Source organism: Formica exsecta, unplaced genomic scaffold (genome assembly GCF_003651465.1).
Source record: "Formica exsecta isolate Colony F162 unplaced genomic scaffold, ASM365146v1 scaffold1785, whole genome shotgun sequence".
Taxonomy (NCBI): domain Eukaryota; kingdom Metazoa; phylum Arthropoda; class Insecta; order Hymenoptera; family Formicidae; genus Formica; species Formica exsecta.
This window is the reverse complement of record NW_021849101.1, coordinates 1-19,754: the sequence shown is the minus strand read 5'-3', so window position 1 is coordinate 19,754 and position 19,754 is coordinate 1. Positions and strand designations below refer to the sequence as shown.

General features: G+C 30.6%; 1 protein-coding gene and 2 pseudogenes across 6 annotated transcripts; 2 read left to right on the top strand and 1 right to left on the bottom strand.

Moving 5' to 3' along the window:
- The first annotated feature begins 1,536 nt into the window (after positions 1-1,536).
- LOC115233597 (proto-oncogene tyrosine-protein kinase ROS-like) lies at positions 1,537-7,670 on the top strand. Of its 6 annotated transcripts, none has more exons than XM_029804108.1 (7): positions 1,537-1,587; positions 1,718-1,825; positions 2,016-2,191; positions 4,555-4,686; positions 5,014-5,231; positions 6,433-6,902; positions 7,134-7,670. In XM_029804108.1, the coding sequence occupies exons 2-6, from the start codon at positions 1,782-1,784 to the stop codon at positions 6,898-6,900; spliced, it is 1,038 nt and encodes a 345-aa protein (XP_029659968.1). In that variant the 5' UTR covers positions 1,537-1,587; positions 1,718-1,781; the 3' UTR covers positions 6,901-6,902; positions 7,134-7,670. The 6 variants fall into 6 exon arrangements, with proteins under 6 accessions (XP_029659968.1, XP_029659967.1, XP_029659966.1 ...); XM_029804107.1 differs by having other exon boundaries at positions 1,537-1,643; XM_029804110.1 differs by having other exon boundaries at positions 1,549-1,643; positions 2,039-2,191; positions 4,545-4,686.
- Positions 7,671-8,912: 1,242 nt separating this feature from the next.
- LOC115233596 lies at positions 8,913-11,728 on the top strand (annotated as a pseudogene).
- A 1,053-nt stretch (positions 11,729-12,781) lies between these two features.
- Positions 12,782-19,464, bottom strand: LOC115233598 (annotated as a pseudogene).
- Between the last annotated feature and the right edge of the window lie 290 nt (positions 19,465-19,754).

Here is a 19,754-nt window from a genome sequence, read left to right as displayed (position 1 = left end):
TATTTTCTGTGTTAGCAAAATGCATACATAAATAGTGTTTGTTTACGATTAAACGGATTGCCATTGCGATAATATATATAGGGGAAAGTAGGGTAAAACTTAGTAGGCTGATTAAACGAAGTACTTTTATCTCTTCGTAATAAGTGCTACTTTGGCTAACTCGTGTTATTAGTTGTAGATTGATGACGTCATTGTTTTGGGGTGAACACCGTGCCCACGTGCACACAATATTTCTTTTTTGAGGGAAGTTCAATTTGCCAATAAAGATTGATATCGGGGCAACAATGCAGGCAATTATGGATTTTTTCTATACAGAGCATCCGCTTCGATAAATGCAGCATTGCATTTTGTACATATTAGAGATTATATCGCATTAGCTTTGATCGTCACTTTGTACGCCGGAATATACAATCGCCGTGTTTGTTATTTTTTTCGTGTTGGGACAAAACCAAGTACCTACACAATTCATGTAATGAAAAGAGAAAAAACTATTATTCTGATTTTGTCTCCCTACAAAAAGCAGTTGGAAACGAGAACTACCACTCAGAAAAAGAAACCACTAAAAAAAAAAACTTTTTGAGACCCCTAACGTTAAAATATTAAATAAGAAAGTTCTGCAACAATGTAGAACAAGAGGATATCTTTTTATTTGTGATTTTTGTCAATAGAATACATCTTTGTGTTGTATTTTGATTAAAATAAATCTAGATTTTGTAATTGCACAGTGTTTTATATGTTTTCAAATGGGTATCCGGTTTTACCCTACCGGTAGGGCAACTTCTTTGACTTTTTCAAAAAATCTTGTTATCCTTGGTAACCAAGTATATTTTTTCAGCAACTAGCTTCATTTTCTCATAATTTAAGGTCCACTAAAGACTACTAACAGTCAGCAAATTTTTTTTTACGCTCTGATTTTTTGTAGAGAGACAAATCCAAAAGCTAAATTGACATAAGACAACGTCATCTATTCGGTGTAAGCAACAATTACCACACGAAAACAATAGAACTCCGCCATCCAGTAACTTAATGCCATCTATGAAAATCGGGCACGAACTTATGCAATCATCCAATATATTTAACTTTAAATATTTTTAGAGGAATAATTATTTCTTACTCATAAAGAGAGATTGCAGCAAAACGATAATTTATTATTTTGGATTTCTGTTATTACGTTTCTTACTTGATTAAATATAATTTGCACGAAATACACTCTTTGAAATTTATTGTTGCGATGTACATAGTTACACATTATTTATCAACATTAATTATACATTAATAATATCAATAATATCTAATTAAACAAATCTTCGCAAGTATAGCTCTTTTTAAAATAGCGATGAGGATCTTCATAGAGGAAAATGAGTCACAGGTGTAGGGCAGCAAATAAAGAATTATGGTCCGATAAAAGTGTTTAATTTAAATCGACTATTCTGATTCATTGTCAATTGCTATGATTTATAATGGTCACCAGTCACAAATACGCAAGCGCGTTATGCTAAGCGTCGCTCGATTCGAATCGCATGATATAAACGTTTCAGTCTGGTAAAAACGACATGCACGAATAGTCGGCTTTCAAGAGCGCGCATAGTATATATATATTTCTTTATATATATATATATATGTTTCTTTTCATTTGATTGCTTGTATATATATATTTCTTTATATATATATATGTTTCTTTTCATTTGTTGCATTTCATATGTTGCTTTTCTACTAGATTATATTAAGAGGAACTATAGAGGAAGACTGATAATATTTATATTATTATTTGATACAATCGAATGCATACGTGTCAGTTCAACGTCATTGGTTTTCATAAAAAAAAGTAAGCATTTATTAACTAAATGTTTTATAATTTGATGATATCGTGATTGGTAAGATGCATCGTGATTGGTTATAAAAAGAAATTTTGAAAAGTAGCGCTAGAAGAGATCTCATGATTGATATACTAAACAAATTTCAAAAAATGATATATGTAAGAAAACATCAATTCGATTAGCATATTGGCATTATAGATCGTTAGAATCACTATTTATAGCTGAGCCGCCAAGGATTGCGTGGAAACTGATTGAATGCAAGTATTTACAAAAACAAAATTATTATGTCAAAAACAGTATTATGTGTTTTATTGAAAGTGTTATTGTTAGCGAGAATAGATACTTTGTCAAATGGTCGAAATTCAGACTTACAGGTAAGAGATTACTTTGTTAAATAAAATTAAATGTTATTATAACTGATAGTTCATTTGGATAATTAAAAGTGTATATAATAATAAAATATATGTACTGCATAATAATAAAATGAAACTATGTATAAAGCACTAGAAGAATATGTATGATGTTATGAAAAAATAGAAATATATAAATTTTGAAAATTTTGTTTATAAATGGATGTTATATAGCATAAAATTAAGCTTAATTAAGATGGTATATTTAAACTTGATTGTATTATCTTTGTATTTCTTTCTTCGCTTTTTTTTAAAATAAGTATTTTTGATATCAATAAGAGATTTTCTGTTTATTCTCCGCTATATTAATACATACATATGATAACATTTGAATTCATTTTTCTTTGATTTCTAAGATCTCTTTATTTTTTTAAATATTTATACTCACATTTATTAGTATAATAAGATTTGTGCTAAATTAGTTTTTATTTAACAAAATTAATTTAAAAAGTATATATATTATGTAATAGTTATATATTTATATATTATAACAAAAAAGAGCTATTAAATATCGAAATAGAAAATCGAGTATCGGTATAATGAAATTTCTAATTGTATCAATTAACCTTACCAATAAGGCCAACAGTCACATAAATCAACAATATACGCAACCAGCCAATTTTTTGCTTACGCCTTGGAATTTATATATAATTTTTATTGTACGTACAGGGTGTCAATTTGAAAATTATTAGCCGGGATATCTCGGGATCTAGTAAAGATATCAAAATACGATTTGGAAAGTATATAAGATAGCAAAGAGAACGTCGAATTGCAATATAACTATCAGGAGGTATGTCATCCCCTATGAGCCGCTTTCTCCAACTTTAAAATCTCAAATAGCATTTACCCGCTTTATGATATCTCAAATTAAAGATCTTAACGAGTATTTTTCACCTGCTTAAGAAAAATTCAAATTGATCGATTTGTTTTCGAATAATACCAGGTGATTAAAAAGATTATTATTTCTTAAAGCTGTAACTGAGACACGCTTTATCTAATTTTTATTTGTTCTTATAAAGTATTTAGTTATAATAAAGGAGTAAAAACAACTTTTGTGGAAAAATTACAGCCTATAACAATTGAACAACTTCGGCAACGGATCATCACAGAGTGCAGATTCATTTCCAGACAAAGGTAAATGTTCAGATTAACTTACACCTCACGGATCGTTTTCATTTTCACATATATTATAGAGGGCACATTCCTAAGTAATACGCACTTTGAATTTTGTGACGCTCTCTTCTAATTCCAGAGATATGCAATTTTAAAGTTTCACAGTTTTAATGCTTTTCTGTTATAAAATAAGAAAAAAATAAAGTTTTTTTGCGTTATATTTGTGTAAAGCAGACGTGGAAAAAGTGTTTGTTTACATTTCTGGAAACAAAGCTCCTTGAATTTTTCCATTTTCCACGCGAAGCGAGGTTCAACGCAAACTTATGGGTCTAGTTTGTTAATAGTGGAGCTCCTCCGCAGGGGGGGCGGAACATACTGTCTCCACGCATATACTTTTTAATGCGTAAATATAAAATAAAAAGTTGTAAACCCATGTGAAACCTTATTTTGCATTAAAAAGTATATGCATGAGACAGTATGTTCCTCCCCCCCTGCGGAAGATCATCACTATCAAAAACTAAACACATAGGTTTGCGTTAAACCTCGCTTTGTGTGGAATAGCAATTATGGGAAAGTATAATATATAATTTTTTAAATAGTTACTTACTTGGAGAAGTTAACTAACTTACCGTAAAAAAACCAAATAGTTAAACAAAATTGTTTCAACAATTGAAAAAAACTACACTTTCATGTATTATTTGCTAAGAGAAGCAGTTAATCTATTCTGTGTGAGTTTAGGCTATCGCACACAAAATTGACATAGCTGCATATGCATAGCAGACCGTCTGGATTAACGAGCATCGAGCATTAAGCCACCACATATTGATTTACACAACATGCTCATTGATCCAGACGATTTTATTGACATCTATTCGACGCAGCTGTGACGCGATTTGTGTGCAATAACACTTTTTCTTTGATTCTCTTAGATTAAAAAGAATCATGTTTGATATGCAAGAACATGTCTTGAAAAACAACAAAAACAAATTTGAAATAAAATTCAACTACATTGTATTTAACACATTATCAATCAGAAGAAGTATAAAGAAAAATATCAAGCTGATATGATTAAACAAACAAGAAATTTCATGGCAATTTTACTTACTTGTACATATATTATTTATTATTAGAAGTATCGCAAATAGCCGCGTTTTTAACCCAGCGATGCTTACTTAATTCTTTTCGTATGTTATACTTTATCAAGAATATTCCAGTATCCGAGAGCAACGATTTTCACATTTTACAAAATCTCGAATATGACTGGGGTCATTCTGATAGTGTGAGTGTGAGAAACAAAGTTGACAAAATTCCATTTGCAAATATGTCTGTGATCCTAGAATCTACTGGTAAGTTGCAAAGAAATGCGTAAATCGTTAAAAAAAGGTCTACGACAAAAGAAATTGTAAATATAATTTACATTTAAAAGAAAATAAAGAAAAACATCTTTTATGTAAATATACCCATTTAAAAAAATCAAAGATCTCCAATTTCTCCTATCTCCAAAACTGTGGGAGTTATTCGGGTGGCCTGTCTTAGATGCCTTACCCTGTATATTATATAATGTATTATAATATATACAGATTTTTTTGAAAAAAGTTAAATTATTTGTTGAAAAAGCGGTATAAATTTTGCAATGCATATTATTAGATGAGCGTATTGTAATTTTATAACAGGGTGCCAACAATGCAAAAAAGATAACGAGCAAGTTTTCCCTCCGATAATGACCGATATCGAATTAGCGATTCTACATGAAATACCTGACGGTAACATTCAATTCAGTACCTTTTACAATCCTATGTTGCAATGTAATTCGGATGAATATATATTGACTGAAATCAAACGTGAAGAAATCAGCCTAGAGAAACTTTTAGGCAGCGGCGCATTCGGAAAGGTAAAAACTAATTTTTTCAATGTTATACGCATACGCTAATTTCTAGATCTACCGAAATTGAAACAGATAAGCATTTCTCGACAAAAATAATTAGATGAATAACTTTTTATAAGAAATTATAAATAATGCAAAATTTTTGTAAAATAACATACATGTGCACTCTACTATGCATTTTTCGTTAAATTACTAGGGTGAATCATATATAAACGAGACTTGTTCAAAAAATATTTATTTGATTAATACACTTAAAAACTAACAGAAAATTGTTTTTCTACATTGTACCCACTAATATTTACACATTTTTGCCATCGCACTGGCAGTTTTTCTATCTCTGCTTTATAAAAAGTAGTAGGACGAGTACGAAGCCAATTTTGCACGAAGTCTTTCATCTCATCGTCGTTGGAAAACCTTTCAAAACTCATAAGACTTCTTTAAGAGGTCCAAACAAATCCATCATATATGAAAATGCGTATCAAAAATGCATCTTCTGCTGTATGGCGATCCAAAAGTCTCTGAGAAATTTCAGCCCTTCAGTCTTTTGATCTGCATTCAAAATTCGAGGCATCCATCGTGCAGTGATTTTTTAAAATCGTAACTCATTCTCAATGATTGTTTGCACATTTCCGTAACTTATGCCAGTCCCTTTACTAATTTCACAAACAATTATTAATCGGTCGTCTTCAATAAAGTCGTGAATTTGTTGAATGTTCTCAGGCGTAATATTCGTCTTTGGTCGACGCGCATGAGTCAAATTTGCAACTTCTTCACAAGCTCCACAAAAAAACTTATGCTATTTGCATACTTGAAACTTTGATAATGTGTTCTTACCGAACTTACGCGTAATCTGTATAATATTTCAACTGGTTTAACATGTTCGTGCGTCAAAAATTTAATAATTATGCGTTGCGCAACCGAAACAGGCATCTTGTGTTTATTCATCGTGCTTACTGTTAAACAAACGATTACAGAAACAAACGCGCAGTTTAGAGCGAGTTTAAACATGTTTACCAACAGCCTTTACCTATTGTCACAACGACGAGCGTTAAGGTATCCTATTCCTATACGAAAAGTCTCATTTATATTTGATCGACCTATTTAGTCAACATATTTAATACAAAATGAAATATATAATGTGACTTGACATTAAGCTATATATTTTTTAATAAAGCATAAATCTAAATTTATTTCAAATATTTCGCAGGTGTTTCAAGGAACAGTAAAGAATTTAAAAAGACCGGGAATAGAGACACCCGTTGCCATAAAAATGCTTCGAGAAAATGCTTCCTCGCAAGAAAAAAAGAAGTTTTTAGAAGAGGCTAGGCTTATGAATCGCTTCCGACACAAACATGTGCTAAGATTGTTGGCCGTCTGCTTAGACAAAAATTCTCCATTAATTGTGTTGGAATTAATGGAGATTGGTGATCTGTTACAATATTTGAGAGATAATAGAAAATTGCAACCGTCAGATGCGCATGCTCTGCGTCTGCAAGATTTATTCGCCATGTGCGAAGATGTTGCGCGAGGCTGTTGTTATCTGGAAAATCTGCGTTTCGTTCATAGAGATCTCGCGTGTCGAAATTGCTTAGTATCCGCGAGAGATCGCGAGAACCGTGTCATTAAAATTGGCGACTTTGGACTAGATAGAAATGTTTACAAAGATGACTATTAGTGGTAAATACAATTATCGTAAAAAAATGAAATTTTTTAGAAATGTTTGTGTGTTCTTTTTTGTCGTAATGATATAGTACATTTTTACTTTGAATAGAACTTAAGAAAGATGGATTATTTCTGTTTATAAATATAAAGCAAAAGATAAATAAACGTTTCTCGTTGTAATACAAATGCCCTTAAAATGGACAACATAAACCAAACGATTAACTTCGTTAAAATCACTTGTTTTAGAAAGGACAAGGTCTTCTTCCTGTTTGCTGGATGGCACCGGAATCTTTGGTGCTCGGAATATTTACTTCCCAGAGCGACGTTTGGTCATTCGAGATTCTAATGTAGGAAATTACATCGTTGGGTGAGCATCCCTATACTGGCAAGATTAATCAGGAAGTGATAGATTATGTCCGCGCTGGAGGCAGGTTGCCGATGCCTCTCAATTGTCCACCGACTTTGTACGAGTTGATGCTACGTTGTTGGAGTCCAACGAATGATAGACCAAATTTCAAACTTTGTCTCGAAAATATTATAGCTCTAAGAAATAACATAGAAGATGCCTTATTGAGTCCAATGGATATTATGTAGCTAATAAAATTAAATTAATTAATGACGTTACTTTCCAAATGATCAAATAAAATGCTCAAACGTAGAAAAAATAATTTTAAATAACTAATATTCTGCCGTTTTCAAGTTTTATCTTAATATTAGATTAGTAGATAAAGATAAGAAAGACATTCCTCAATCTTACTTTGCGAAAAATTTTGCTGATCACAACATTTATTTGATGTTAGCACTTTCGAGTAACCGAAACGAAACTTAATTGTTCTAATTACTATAATTATTGGTAGATTCCTACAATAGTTTTGGAAATAATGTCTATTTTATATTATATTAGCACTCTGTTTATTTCTATATTTTTTCTTGCTTGAATGCTTAAACAAAATATACATTTTAAACAATTTTCTGGAATCTTTTATTCTCTTTCCTGTTATTCTATTCAAAAAAGAAATCAAGGTGGATGCTGGCGAGGCTGATTTGTGCATAGTCAAATATTTGGCGGAAAATGCAAAATTTGAAACAACAGCCTTCAAGCAAATGAATGAAGTAGGAAGTACGTTGGTTTAAAAAAATCAAACCGGCTTCAATGAAAATGACTTACCGATTCATTCTAGCATGCACCAGAATCTAAGGTTTACTTTTACTTTGTATAAAAAGAATGATTTTTTTGCATTGTATAAAAGAATTACTTATATTGTGTAATTTAAATGAGAAATTCTTCTATCAATAATTTACTAAATATTTTAATATAGAGACTAACATATTTTGTTTCTATATATAATTATTCACAAATAGTAAAATAGAAATTTAAAAAAAAAATTAATTTAGTAAAAGCAAGATATTATTTTTTTTCTATATTCTGAAATGACTCTTTTGCTGATAAATGTAAAAATAGCGTATTTCTTCTCTTTCTTTTTAGAATCAATTTATCTGCAAAGATTATGAAATCTCCAGATTTTATCATAATAGAAGCGCAGGAATCTTATTGCGTGAGTCATAAGGAGATCTTAAAATATTTGAGAGATTATGCCCAGCACTTGGATATGTCGACATATTAACGTAATTATATTTTAATATCGAAAATAATAGAAAAAAGTTGGTTGTTTATTTAAAAATTAATAAATTTTTTTTAGTTTGATACACATACAAGAATTGTACACATTCAAGTTGAACTACCCGAATATAGCAATAGAGAAAAGAAATCTGCAAGTGAAAAAATTAAAGACAAACGAAACAGAATTCCACGCCGGCCGGTACTTGGCCCAAAAGCCAAAAACAACGATAATTTTGAAGGGCTATAATTTTGCGAAAAAAAATCGTAGCGACTTTGCCTTTTTTTCAAATTAAAGTGGAAGATTTGAACTTCATGACAATGCAGACGGTGTCCCCGAAAAAACTTTCTCCTCGTCCGTGCATTCCGTCAAACTTTGCAATTTTCAAGTTTTTAGTATACCAAACATGCCCTTAGATTTCAGGGGTTACAAGCGTAGGGGTGCATCGCATGCAAAAAATGGAGATACATTCTTAAAGTAGAGACTTCAAGCTTTATTTTGAAAAAAAATCATTTGTCTACGATAATTTTTTGCGAAGTGATCGACAGTCAAAATTGGTCAATTATCAGCAAATTTTTTATTATGCCATAATTTTTTTGAGCAGTGTATATATCCAGTATCAATAGTTTTCCGGGTTTAATACTGGACGGTCACGCATATAGAAAATCTGATGTGAGTTCGTCGGAAAAAAGAATTAGTGTTAAGTGCAGCTGATATACATATAGGGGTCGAGTTATCCGATTATGTTGTTTGCGTATACTTAAGCCACAATCATGATAAGTGAATGAATACAAATATTATTCAAAAATAACTAAAACCTTTCAATGTAATACAACTTTTAATGCAGAATTAGACAAAAAGACAGTTTAAAATTTATTTGATATATTCTCTTTTCTTGCAGATTAACAGATCCTTTACCATCGAATATGATACAAATAGCTGGTGTCAAGAGCATGCATGAAACTACATTTTGTCTTAGAGACGGAACCACTGTCAATGATATTAACATTTTTATTTTTTGTACTGGATATAAATAGTTTTTTTTTTAACTAGAATTGTGGTATACGAATTAACAATAATTATGTAACGCCGCTTTACAAACATCTCATCAACATTTGAGCATCCTTCGAAATGCATTATTAATATACCAACAGTCGTTGTGCCATTTTCCATGTTTCATATGGAGATATGACAATTTATCTATCATAACTATCTAAGACAACAAGATGAATAATTTTATACAAACTACCCATACAATACAGAATATTGTAACAACATTGCTATAATGTATTGTATGAGTTTGTAATTATCATTGTGCAATAATAATAGGCACCATTTAAGTCGTAAATTATGCAATTATAATGTTTGAGCTAGAGATAATATATAATATTTTTATATTACATTTTACAAATTTTCGATATTTTTATATATGTATAATTATTTATATGAGAGATTATTACTGTATTATTTAATTTTAGCTTTAAGTTACAATAATACACAATAAATTATAATATTTATAAAATAATAATATTTATAAAATTAAAATATTTGCAAAAACACGATTTGTTTTAATAATTGTGTTGTGATTATTTAATTTCATTAAATTGTTCATACTTGTACAAGCAATAAATGTTTTCCAAATTTTTATTTTTCCGTTGTAATATTTCCTGATTTTACTAAAGGGCCGAGCGATTTTGCTTACGAAATCTGTGATGCTGGAAGATTTGATTTTTAAAAATCGAAAAAGAGACGTGCATAAGCTAGATTGCCAATAGAATTACAATGATTCATTGGCGATCACTAGCAGATTCAATCGGTTACCATTATTTTATAAACTCGGTTATAGAGTATGGTCAAATCAAAAATCTGCGAATCGTTTACGTTATAAATTACAAATCTGTTTTTTTTTTACGATGGGCAAAGCATCGAGTTAATTATACTAAATAAAGTCTTACGTACAATGCATTCTATGAATGCTTGCTGATCATCATATCAAATTTTTTAATATTGTAATATTTTAACTGATTTATAATACGTTGTCTGAAAACATATACATTTGATATTTGACATATCATGTTAATAAATTTTTCAAGTATCCATTCAAACTTGATTTTTAATCCTATATCAAAGACGTATGGCATCAATGTGCATATCAGGCGAATACGCACTATTTTTCTCTTTAACTTTTTTATCTTTTACATTTTAAATACGTTATAACTGTGAGAGAATTAAAAATCGAAAAATAATAAAATTCTTTCCAAAGCGAAAAAATTAATAAAGCGTAACAAAGAGACTCACCAAATTAGTTTGAAACGAGATGGAGAGTCGAGGAAAACACAAACATCCGAGTGGAAATTCTGCTTGAGAATGGTTATCCATTGTCTTTGATTTTTGAAGTCCTCCATTTAAGACTAAAACGATATTTTTTAACGAACGGACGACAAAAAGGAGTGAACGTGATTCTAATGGTGACGGTAATGATAATCGAAAAATTTTTTCCAACATTCCATTTATTGCTGGAGTGTCTGAACAATTTAAACGTGGTCCGTGATGTAATATTCTCTTATACTGCTCTGAATAAATTGCGCTCTACCATCAAAGTACATAAAGATCCTCTGTAGAGACAGTCACGTATGAATATCGTGTATAAGATCTCTTGTAAAGACTGTGATGTGTCGTACGTAGACCAAACGGGCAGATTATTAAAAACACGCATTAATGAACATCGCAATCACATTACAAGAAACACGTCGCAACATTCGGTGACCATAGATTGATAAACCATGAATTTGATTAGGAAAATATTGAGATTTTGGATGAGGAATCAATCCTTAGTAAAAGATTTATTCCCGAAATGTTATTTATAAGATGTCAAAAAAATAGTCTCAACCGACAAATGAACACAGTATGTTTGCATCATACATATGCTTTATTTGTTGAAAATTTGACAAAAACTTAAATAATCTCTCGCGTTTTATGTATTGTGTCGCCTCTGTTGTCTGCGAAATCATGATTTTCTATGTCAGTCTTGTTATTATTTAATTTTGTATTAGTGCGTGCCGTTTGTCTCTGACATTCAGATGTTTGTGTTTTCCTCGATCTCGATTCTCCATCTCGTTTCAAACTAATTCGGTAAGTCTCCTCGTTACTCTTTATTAATTTTCTCGCTTCGGAAAAAATTTTATTATTTTTCAATTTTTAGTTCTCTCCAGCTTTGTAATGTCCTATCATATGGTCATTATACCATCTCTTAACGACTGGAACCGATAGGAGACTTACTACGTAGACGGGAGATGAAATCGAATGTCAAAACACACGAGCTTTTTGTCCGTTAATTTGCTGAAGATGATCCAAAGGAAGGATCGATATGTTTATCATTAAAAAAGATCTCTTAATTTGTGTGTTTTTTTTAAATTAATTTACTCTTTGTATTAATTTATTGCTCTTATTAGCCCTTTTCAATTTTAGTATTGTTATATTTATTGAAGAATCTTAGCTAGTCATTTAAAATAACGGTTGATTCTTGGAACATAAGAAAAATTAAAGAAAAAAATATGAAAAGCTATATAGAGAAAAATAGGGTAAAATTGGGTACTTTTTTGTATTTGTCTTTCTACAAAAATCAGAGAATAAAAAGAGTTTTGTTGACCGTTAATAGTCTTTAGTGGACCTTATACTATGAGAAAATGAGGCTAGTTGCTGAAAAGAAATACTTGGTTACCAAGGACAACAAGATTTTTTGGAAAATTCAAAACACTCGGCTTTGCCCTACCAATAGGGTAAAACCGGGTGCCCATTTGAAAACATGTAAAACACCGTGCAATTACAAAATGTAGATTTATTTTAATCAAAATACAATACAAAGATATATCCTGTTGACAAAAATCACAAATAAACTTATCTTCTTGTTCTACATTGCTGCAGGACTATCTTATTTAATTTTTTAACTTTAAGGGTCTCAAAAAGCTATTTTTTTTAGTGGTTTCTTTTTCTGGGTGATAGTTTTCGTTTGCAACTGCTTTTTGTGGAGAGACAAAGTCAGGATAACAGTTTTTCCACTTTTCATAACATGAGATGTTTATATACTCGGTTTTGTCCCAACACAAGGAAAATAACAAACACGGCGGCTGTATATTCCGGTGTACAAAGTAACAATCAAAACTAGTGCTAATATGTACAAGTAAAAGAACAAGAAAAAGAATAAAATATCCTAGAAAATTTTTAAAAATGTATATTTTGTTTAAGCATTCAATTAAAAAAAATATAGAAATATAAAACAGGATACTAATATAATATGACATAGATGTTATTTTTAAAACTGTTCCAGTAATCTACCGATAATTATAATAATTAGAACCATTATGTTTCGTTTCGGTTATTCGAAAGTGCTAGCATAGCATCACGTTGTTTACAGATGCAAGAACAAGTGTCGTGATTGTTAATCATCAAAATTTCTCGCAAAGTAAGATTGAAAAATGTCTCTTATATATTTATCGACAAATCTAACATTAAAATTAAACTTGAAAACGACATATTAGTTATTTAAAATTATTTTTCCTACGTTTTAGCTTTTCATACAATTATTTGAAAAATAACGTCATTAATCAATTTAATTTTATCGGCTAGATAATATCCACTGGACTTAGTAAAGTATCTTCTATATTATTTCTTAGAGCTATAATGGAAACAAAGTTTGAAGTTCGGTCTATCTTTTGCTGCACTCCAGCAGCACAGAATTAATTCGTACAAAGTTGGTGGACAATTAAGAGGCATCGGTAATTTGCCTCCAGCGCGCACATAATCTATCACTTCCAGATTAGTCCTGCCAATGTAGGGATGCTCACCCAACGATGTTATTTCACACATTAGTATCCCGAATGACCAAACGTCGCTCTGGGAAGTAAATATTCCGACCACCAAAGATTCCAGTGTCATCCAGCGAACAGGAAGAAGACCTTCCCCTTTCTAAAACATGTGATTTTAATGAAATTAATCTTCTGGTTTAAGTTGCCCATTTTAAGAATTTTTGTGCTAAAACAAAATACGTTTGGTTATCTCTCGCTTTATATAAATAGAAATAATTTATTTTTCTTAAGTTCTATGCAAAATTAAAATATATTATATTATTACGACAAAAAAAAACATTTCTAGAAAATTTCATTTTTTTGTGATAATTGTATTTACCACCCGATAATAGTCATCCTTGTAAACATCTCTGGCTAGTCCAAAATCGCCGATTTTAATGACACGGTTCTCGCGATCTCTCGCGGATACTAAGCAATTTCGACAGGCGAGATCTCTATAAACGAAACGCAGATTTTCCAGGTAGCAACAGCCTCGTGCAACATCTTCCCACATGGCGAACAAATCTTGCAGACGCAGAGCGTGCGAATCTGACGGTTGTAAGTTTCTACTATCCCCCAAATATTGTAGCAGATCACCAATTTCCATTAATTCCAACACGATTAATGGAGAATCTTCGTTTAAGCAGACGGCCAGCAATCTTAGTACATGTTTATGTCGGAAGTGATTCATAAATCTGGCTTCTTCTAAAAACTTCTTTTTTTCTTGCGAGGAAGCATTTTTTTAAAGCATTTTTATGGCAGCGGGTATCACTACGCCCGGTCTTTCTAAATTCCTTACTGTTCCTTGAAACACCTGCGAAATATTTGAAATAAATTTAAATTTAGACTCCATTAAAAAATACATAGTTTAATCTCAGTGACATTATATATTTCATTTTGTATTAAATAATTTAATGAAAAATACATAGTAGAGTGCATGTATATGTTATTTTAAAAATTTTGCATTACTTATAATCTCTTATAAAAAGTTAATCATATAATTATTTTTATCGAGAAATACATATCTGTCTCAATTTCTGTAGATGTAGAAATTAGCGTATAAGAATAAAAAAATTAGTTTTTACCTTTCCGAATGCGCTACTGCCTAAAAGTTTTCCTAGTTTGATTTCCTCACGTTTAATTTTGTTTAGTACATATTCATCCGAATTATATTGCAACATAGAACTGTATAACGTATTGAATTGAATGTTATCGTTTGGTATCTCATGTAGAATCGCTAATTCGATGTCGGTCATTATTGGAGGCAAAACTTGCTCGTTACTTTTTTTGCGTTGTCGATACACTGTTATAAAATTGCAATATACTTATTTAATAGTATGCATTGCAAAATTTACATTGCCTTTCCAACAAGTAAATTAACTTTTCTTAGAAAATATAATACATTAGATATAATATCTCTCTTTCTGCAATTAAAGAACCAAATGCGTATCAATATACTTACAGTAGTAAAAGTAGCAGACGCAGATTACAGTAACTATAGCGACAAAGCTTACGGTGAATGATAGGTAATATTTCATAACTGATATTCCAGGAGTGCTCGAAATGTCACCTTTGTTACGCAAATATATACTCTTAATATCTTCATTTTATTTAAAAACTTATTTCTACTTATAAATTTATTATTAAAAATTATTAAGTTTTTAACTTTTGTAAATATTTCTATATCTCAAATAAAAATATAATATTATAATATCTTCATTTGCTTACTTGTCAGTGTTGAAAAAGTAAATCTTCCATCAAACGGCCATATAAAGTCTTTCTCGTACACACAGAAAAATACATACTATATACAAGTAAATATTACTTGTTTCAAGTATTGAGTATATGATAATGAGTATTTCTAAAATTTGTGACAAGTTTATTTTAAGACTATTATTAAGAAAATATTCTTTGTTAAAGATAACTGTTACTTAAAAGAAGTACGGTAAACTGAGTAATCATTTTACTTAGCAATAGAATAATATTTTTCTGTGTGTACTTGGGGTATCTAAGTATCAAACGAAATTCGTATAGAGTTTCTGGTAATAAGTTTTTTATATAGTACATTACTTTTCCCCCATTATTTGGCTCAAAGTTGTTTGTAATTTGCCACTCTTGCATCTCAACATTTTTGTATTCTAATAAGTAATAAACCATTTTAACGCTAGGAATCCACGAGATATTCATACCGTTTATGCTAACCTCGCTTAAAGTTATATTGTTTGGTTCCGAATACATGTACAAGGTTTTGTTCAAACTGTCATTATAATGATCGCTGAAGTTGGCTGGATATATGCGTACAAATACCCTATATTTCTGTGCTGGTATCAACGGTTCGATTATCGTGAAAAATTTGCTGTCTTCCTTGCGCTCTATTTGATTAATAAGTAGCTTGTTTATTTATCGCGTACTGTTGGTAATTAACGTGCAATATACTTCGTAGATCACGGGCACGCAGTGTAGTTTCTTGAGTGGCATCCAATAAACTGCCGCTATAGTAGGCGTAAGAGCCTGAACTGTCACATTTTCCAGTGTGTCGAGTTTGCTGAGTTTAGTTCTTATTGTTAGTATCACTTTCGAGCCGGATAACGGGTCCATCGATAACTGATCAGAATAAAAATTGCTTATTATTAGCAGTAACTTGTACTCTGTAAAGGATGTTAAATTCTGAATCTCGTAATATCGCTCGTACGTCTGCACGGTGAAATTATCGAACTTGTTAAACTCATTGTTCAAACAATAGCTTATAATATTGATGATGCTAACCTCGCTTAAAGTTATATTGTTTGGTTCCGAATACATGTACAAGGTTTTGTTCAAACTGTCATTATAATGATCGCTGAAGTTGGCTGGATATATGCGTACAAATACCCTATATTTCTGTGCTGGTATCAACGGTTCGATTATCGTGAAAAATTTGCTGTCTTCCTTGCGCTCTATTTGATTAATAAGTAGCTTGTTTATTTATCGCGTACTGTTGGTAATTAACGTGCAATATACTTCGTAGATCACGGGCACGCAGTGTAGTTTCTTGAGTGGCATCCAATAAACTGCCGCTATAGTAGGCGTAAGAGCCTGAACTGTCACATTTTCCAGTGTGTCGAGTTTGCTGAGTTTAGTTCTTATTGTTAGTATCACTTTCGAGCCGGATAACGGGTCCATCGATAACTGATCAGAATAAAAATTGCTTATTATTAGCAGTAACTTGTACTCTGTAAAGGATGTTAAATTCTGAATCTCGTAATATCGCTCGTACGTCTGCACGGTGAAATTATCGAACTTGTTAAGCTCATTGTTCAAACAATAGCTTATAATATTGATGGTATATAGGGCGGTAGGTAAATTGTACTTTTTGCATCCACTCTTAGGGACCGGCTCCGCAAAATTTACAATGATGCTATTTATCATTACCGTGTACGTCGATTCTTCTAGATTGTAAACTTTTTTGTCAGGTATCAAACATCTCATCGGAGGATACAATTGCAAAGATTTACCGAAAGCATCGAATTCACCAAAAAAAATTTTTTTATGTATAGTGAATATTTAAAATTCTTATAATTAAATTTGTATTAATTTATTATTTTTTTAAAACTTTTGATTTTAATTACAAAGCCATATTATTGAGAAATTACAAATCAGTACAAATCTATAATGAAAATATTGTTCATTTATTACAAATAGATGAAAGTTAACATACCCCATGGACGACAATATAGTTAAATAACTACTGATTTTTATTTTCGAAATCTTATCGTATTTGATTATGCCATTTTCCCACATTGTTAAGTCGAGTTTCATGATGTTATAAGTTTGATATATGTCTCGTTCCATCCAGTACAGATTTCTTGCTACCCAGTCGATGCAGATAGTGCGCAATTTTTTGAAGCTTAGCTATTTTTGTAATTTTTTTCAAAACATATATATAACTACTGTGAAACATAGAAATGTAAATGTTTGTCTTGTCAATCGCTAAAGAATAGAAGTCTGGGCTATCATCACTTTTATCGTATTGTAAAATTAAATTGCACATAGAAATGTTAATATCTGTCACAATCAACTGAGTTTCCAGTAGCCAGTAAGTTAACAGCTTCTTAGAATTCATGTCGTCAACTTTCATGTCAACAAAATATGATATATTGAGTGAGAAGAGGCATGAAATAGTATTCTGAATGATTTGAGTATTATTTCCATCAAGATCCGATTGTATTATCTGAGTATTCATTATCCTTAGTATAATTTATCGAATTTATATTATCTGAGTATTCATTATCCTTAGTATAATTTATCGAATATAAAATTCTAAAAAATATATACATTATTTAATTATTATAGAACCTTATTATAACAATAGCAGAAAAATTTTTTTATGTATAGTGAATATTTAAAATTCTTATAATTAAATTTGTATTAATTTATTATTTTTTTAAAACTTTTGATTTTAATTACAAAGCCATATTATTGAGAAATTACAAATCAGTACAAATCTATAATGAAAATATTGTTTATTTATTACAAATAGATGAAAGTTAACATACCCCATGGACGGCAATATAGTTAAATAACTACTGATTCTTATTTTCGAAATCTTATCGTATTTGATTATGCCATTTTCCCACATTGTTAAGTCGAGTTTCATGATGTTATAAGTTTGATATATGTCTCGTTCCATCCAGTACAGATTTCTTGCTACCCAGTCGATGCAGAGATAGTGCGCAATTTTTTGAAGCTTAGCTATTTTTGTAATATTGTTTTCATTCATCTCCAATATCATTAGCTCTCTCTTTCTGTTGCTCCAATAAATTTTATGTTCCGCTATCGAATAAGTGACATATCTCACGTTCTCATCCTTAACGAGATTAACGTTGCTTTTTGAACCTAGATCCCATACATCGATACCGTTTTCCGTTACCACCAATAATTGCGGTATTGGATTTTTATGCGTAGTCGATACATCAATTAAATCTGTGTAAGGACCAGCACCAACTTTAGTATGCGCTCGTACTTGAAAATAGTACGTCGTGTTAGGTTTTAGATTGTGCACCGTGCACTCCAATATTGTAACTGAAATACTTTTGTCGTCGCAGATTTGAATCTCTTTTTGGTTTTCGATAAACCAACACTGCACTGTGTATCCTTGTATTATTTCGTCTGTAAATTCAGGTTGATTCCATCTGTAAAAAAAATAATATTTTGTCCTTTTTATATTTAGTAAAATTATAACAGAATCAACATTTTTATATGTATGTGTAGTTAAATTTAAAGGAATATAAACTGAGAGTTTAGATTTTTTACCTGTATGCCACAGAAATGTCTTCTTCATTTAGGAATCCATTATGGAACTCCACAAATACTCTGGGAGATGTTGGTTTGCTCAAAATGCTTTCTAGAAATTTTACAATCATACATATTGGCACAATTATATACAGGATCATTAAGTTGATTATCTCACTAATACAGAAAAAAACAATCCAAAGTAAAAATAAAAGCAAGAAAAAATAAAGGTAAATTACAAAATATAGAAATTAGCACAGCATGTGTTGACTTTTAAAATAATAAAATAATATAAAAAAATTTGCGTGTTTTAAAAATTAAAAATGTAATTGTCAATCCAGAGCAAAAACAAATAAAAAAATTGTTGATAGAGCATTAAGCGTTTTTCGGAAGTTTCTTATTGATTAAGAAATCGGAAGTATAATAATCGCAATTATTTAAAAAAAATAAACCAGCAAATTTAAAAAATATAATTGACTGCGTGTATCAAATCTTGATTAATTTTACGAATAATATGTGGATTTTTCTTTCTTTTTTTGCGGCAAAATAAGATTAAAATTTTCTCGTTGTTGAAAGATATTTATTTTTAGATTTTGTTTTTATTCTCTCTTAAATGTAAATTATATTTACAATTTTTTTGTTGTGGACTTTTCTTTTAATGATTTATGCATTCCATTGCAACTTACCTTTATTAGGTTCTGGAATCACGGACATATTTGCAAATGAAATTTTATCAACTTTGTTTCTTATACTCGCATTATCAGAATGACTCTGGTTAGATTTGAAATTTTGTAAAATGTTATATTCGTTGTTTTCGGATGGTACTGGAATATCCTTGATAAAATATGAAAGGAGTTAAGTAAGCACAACTGGACTAAAGGCGCAATTACTTTTAAGGGGATCCAAAAGTGACGGCCGAACTCCGACGGGTTAGCGCCCTCATCCAAGCGTAACTAAAATTATCGATAATACCGACCGAAATTATCGATAATATCAATAATTTTAGTTCCGCTGTTACCGATATGAATATTTTTGCATGTTCTATGCATATTTGAAAGAGAATTGTGTCCAATATGCTGAAATCGGACAAAGTATTAAATAGAAAATTTTAATGAGCAGTTTTGCTACTAGGG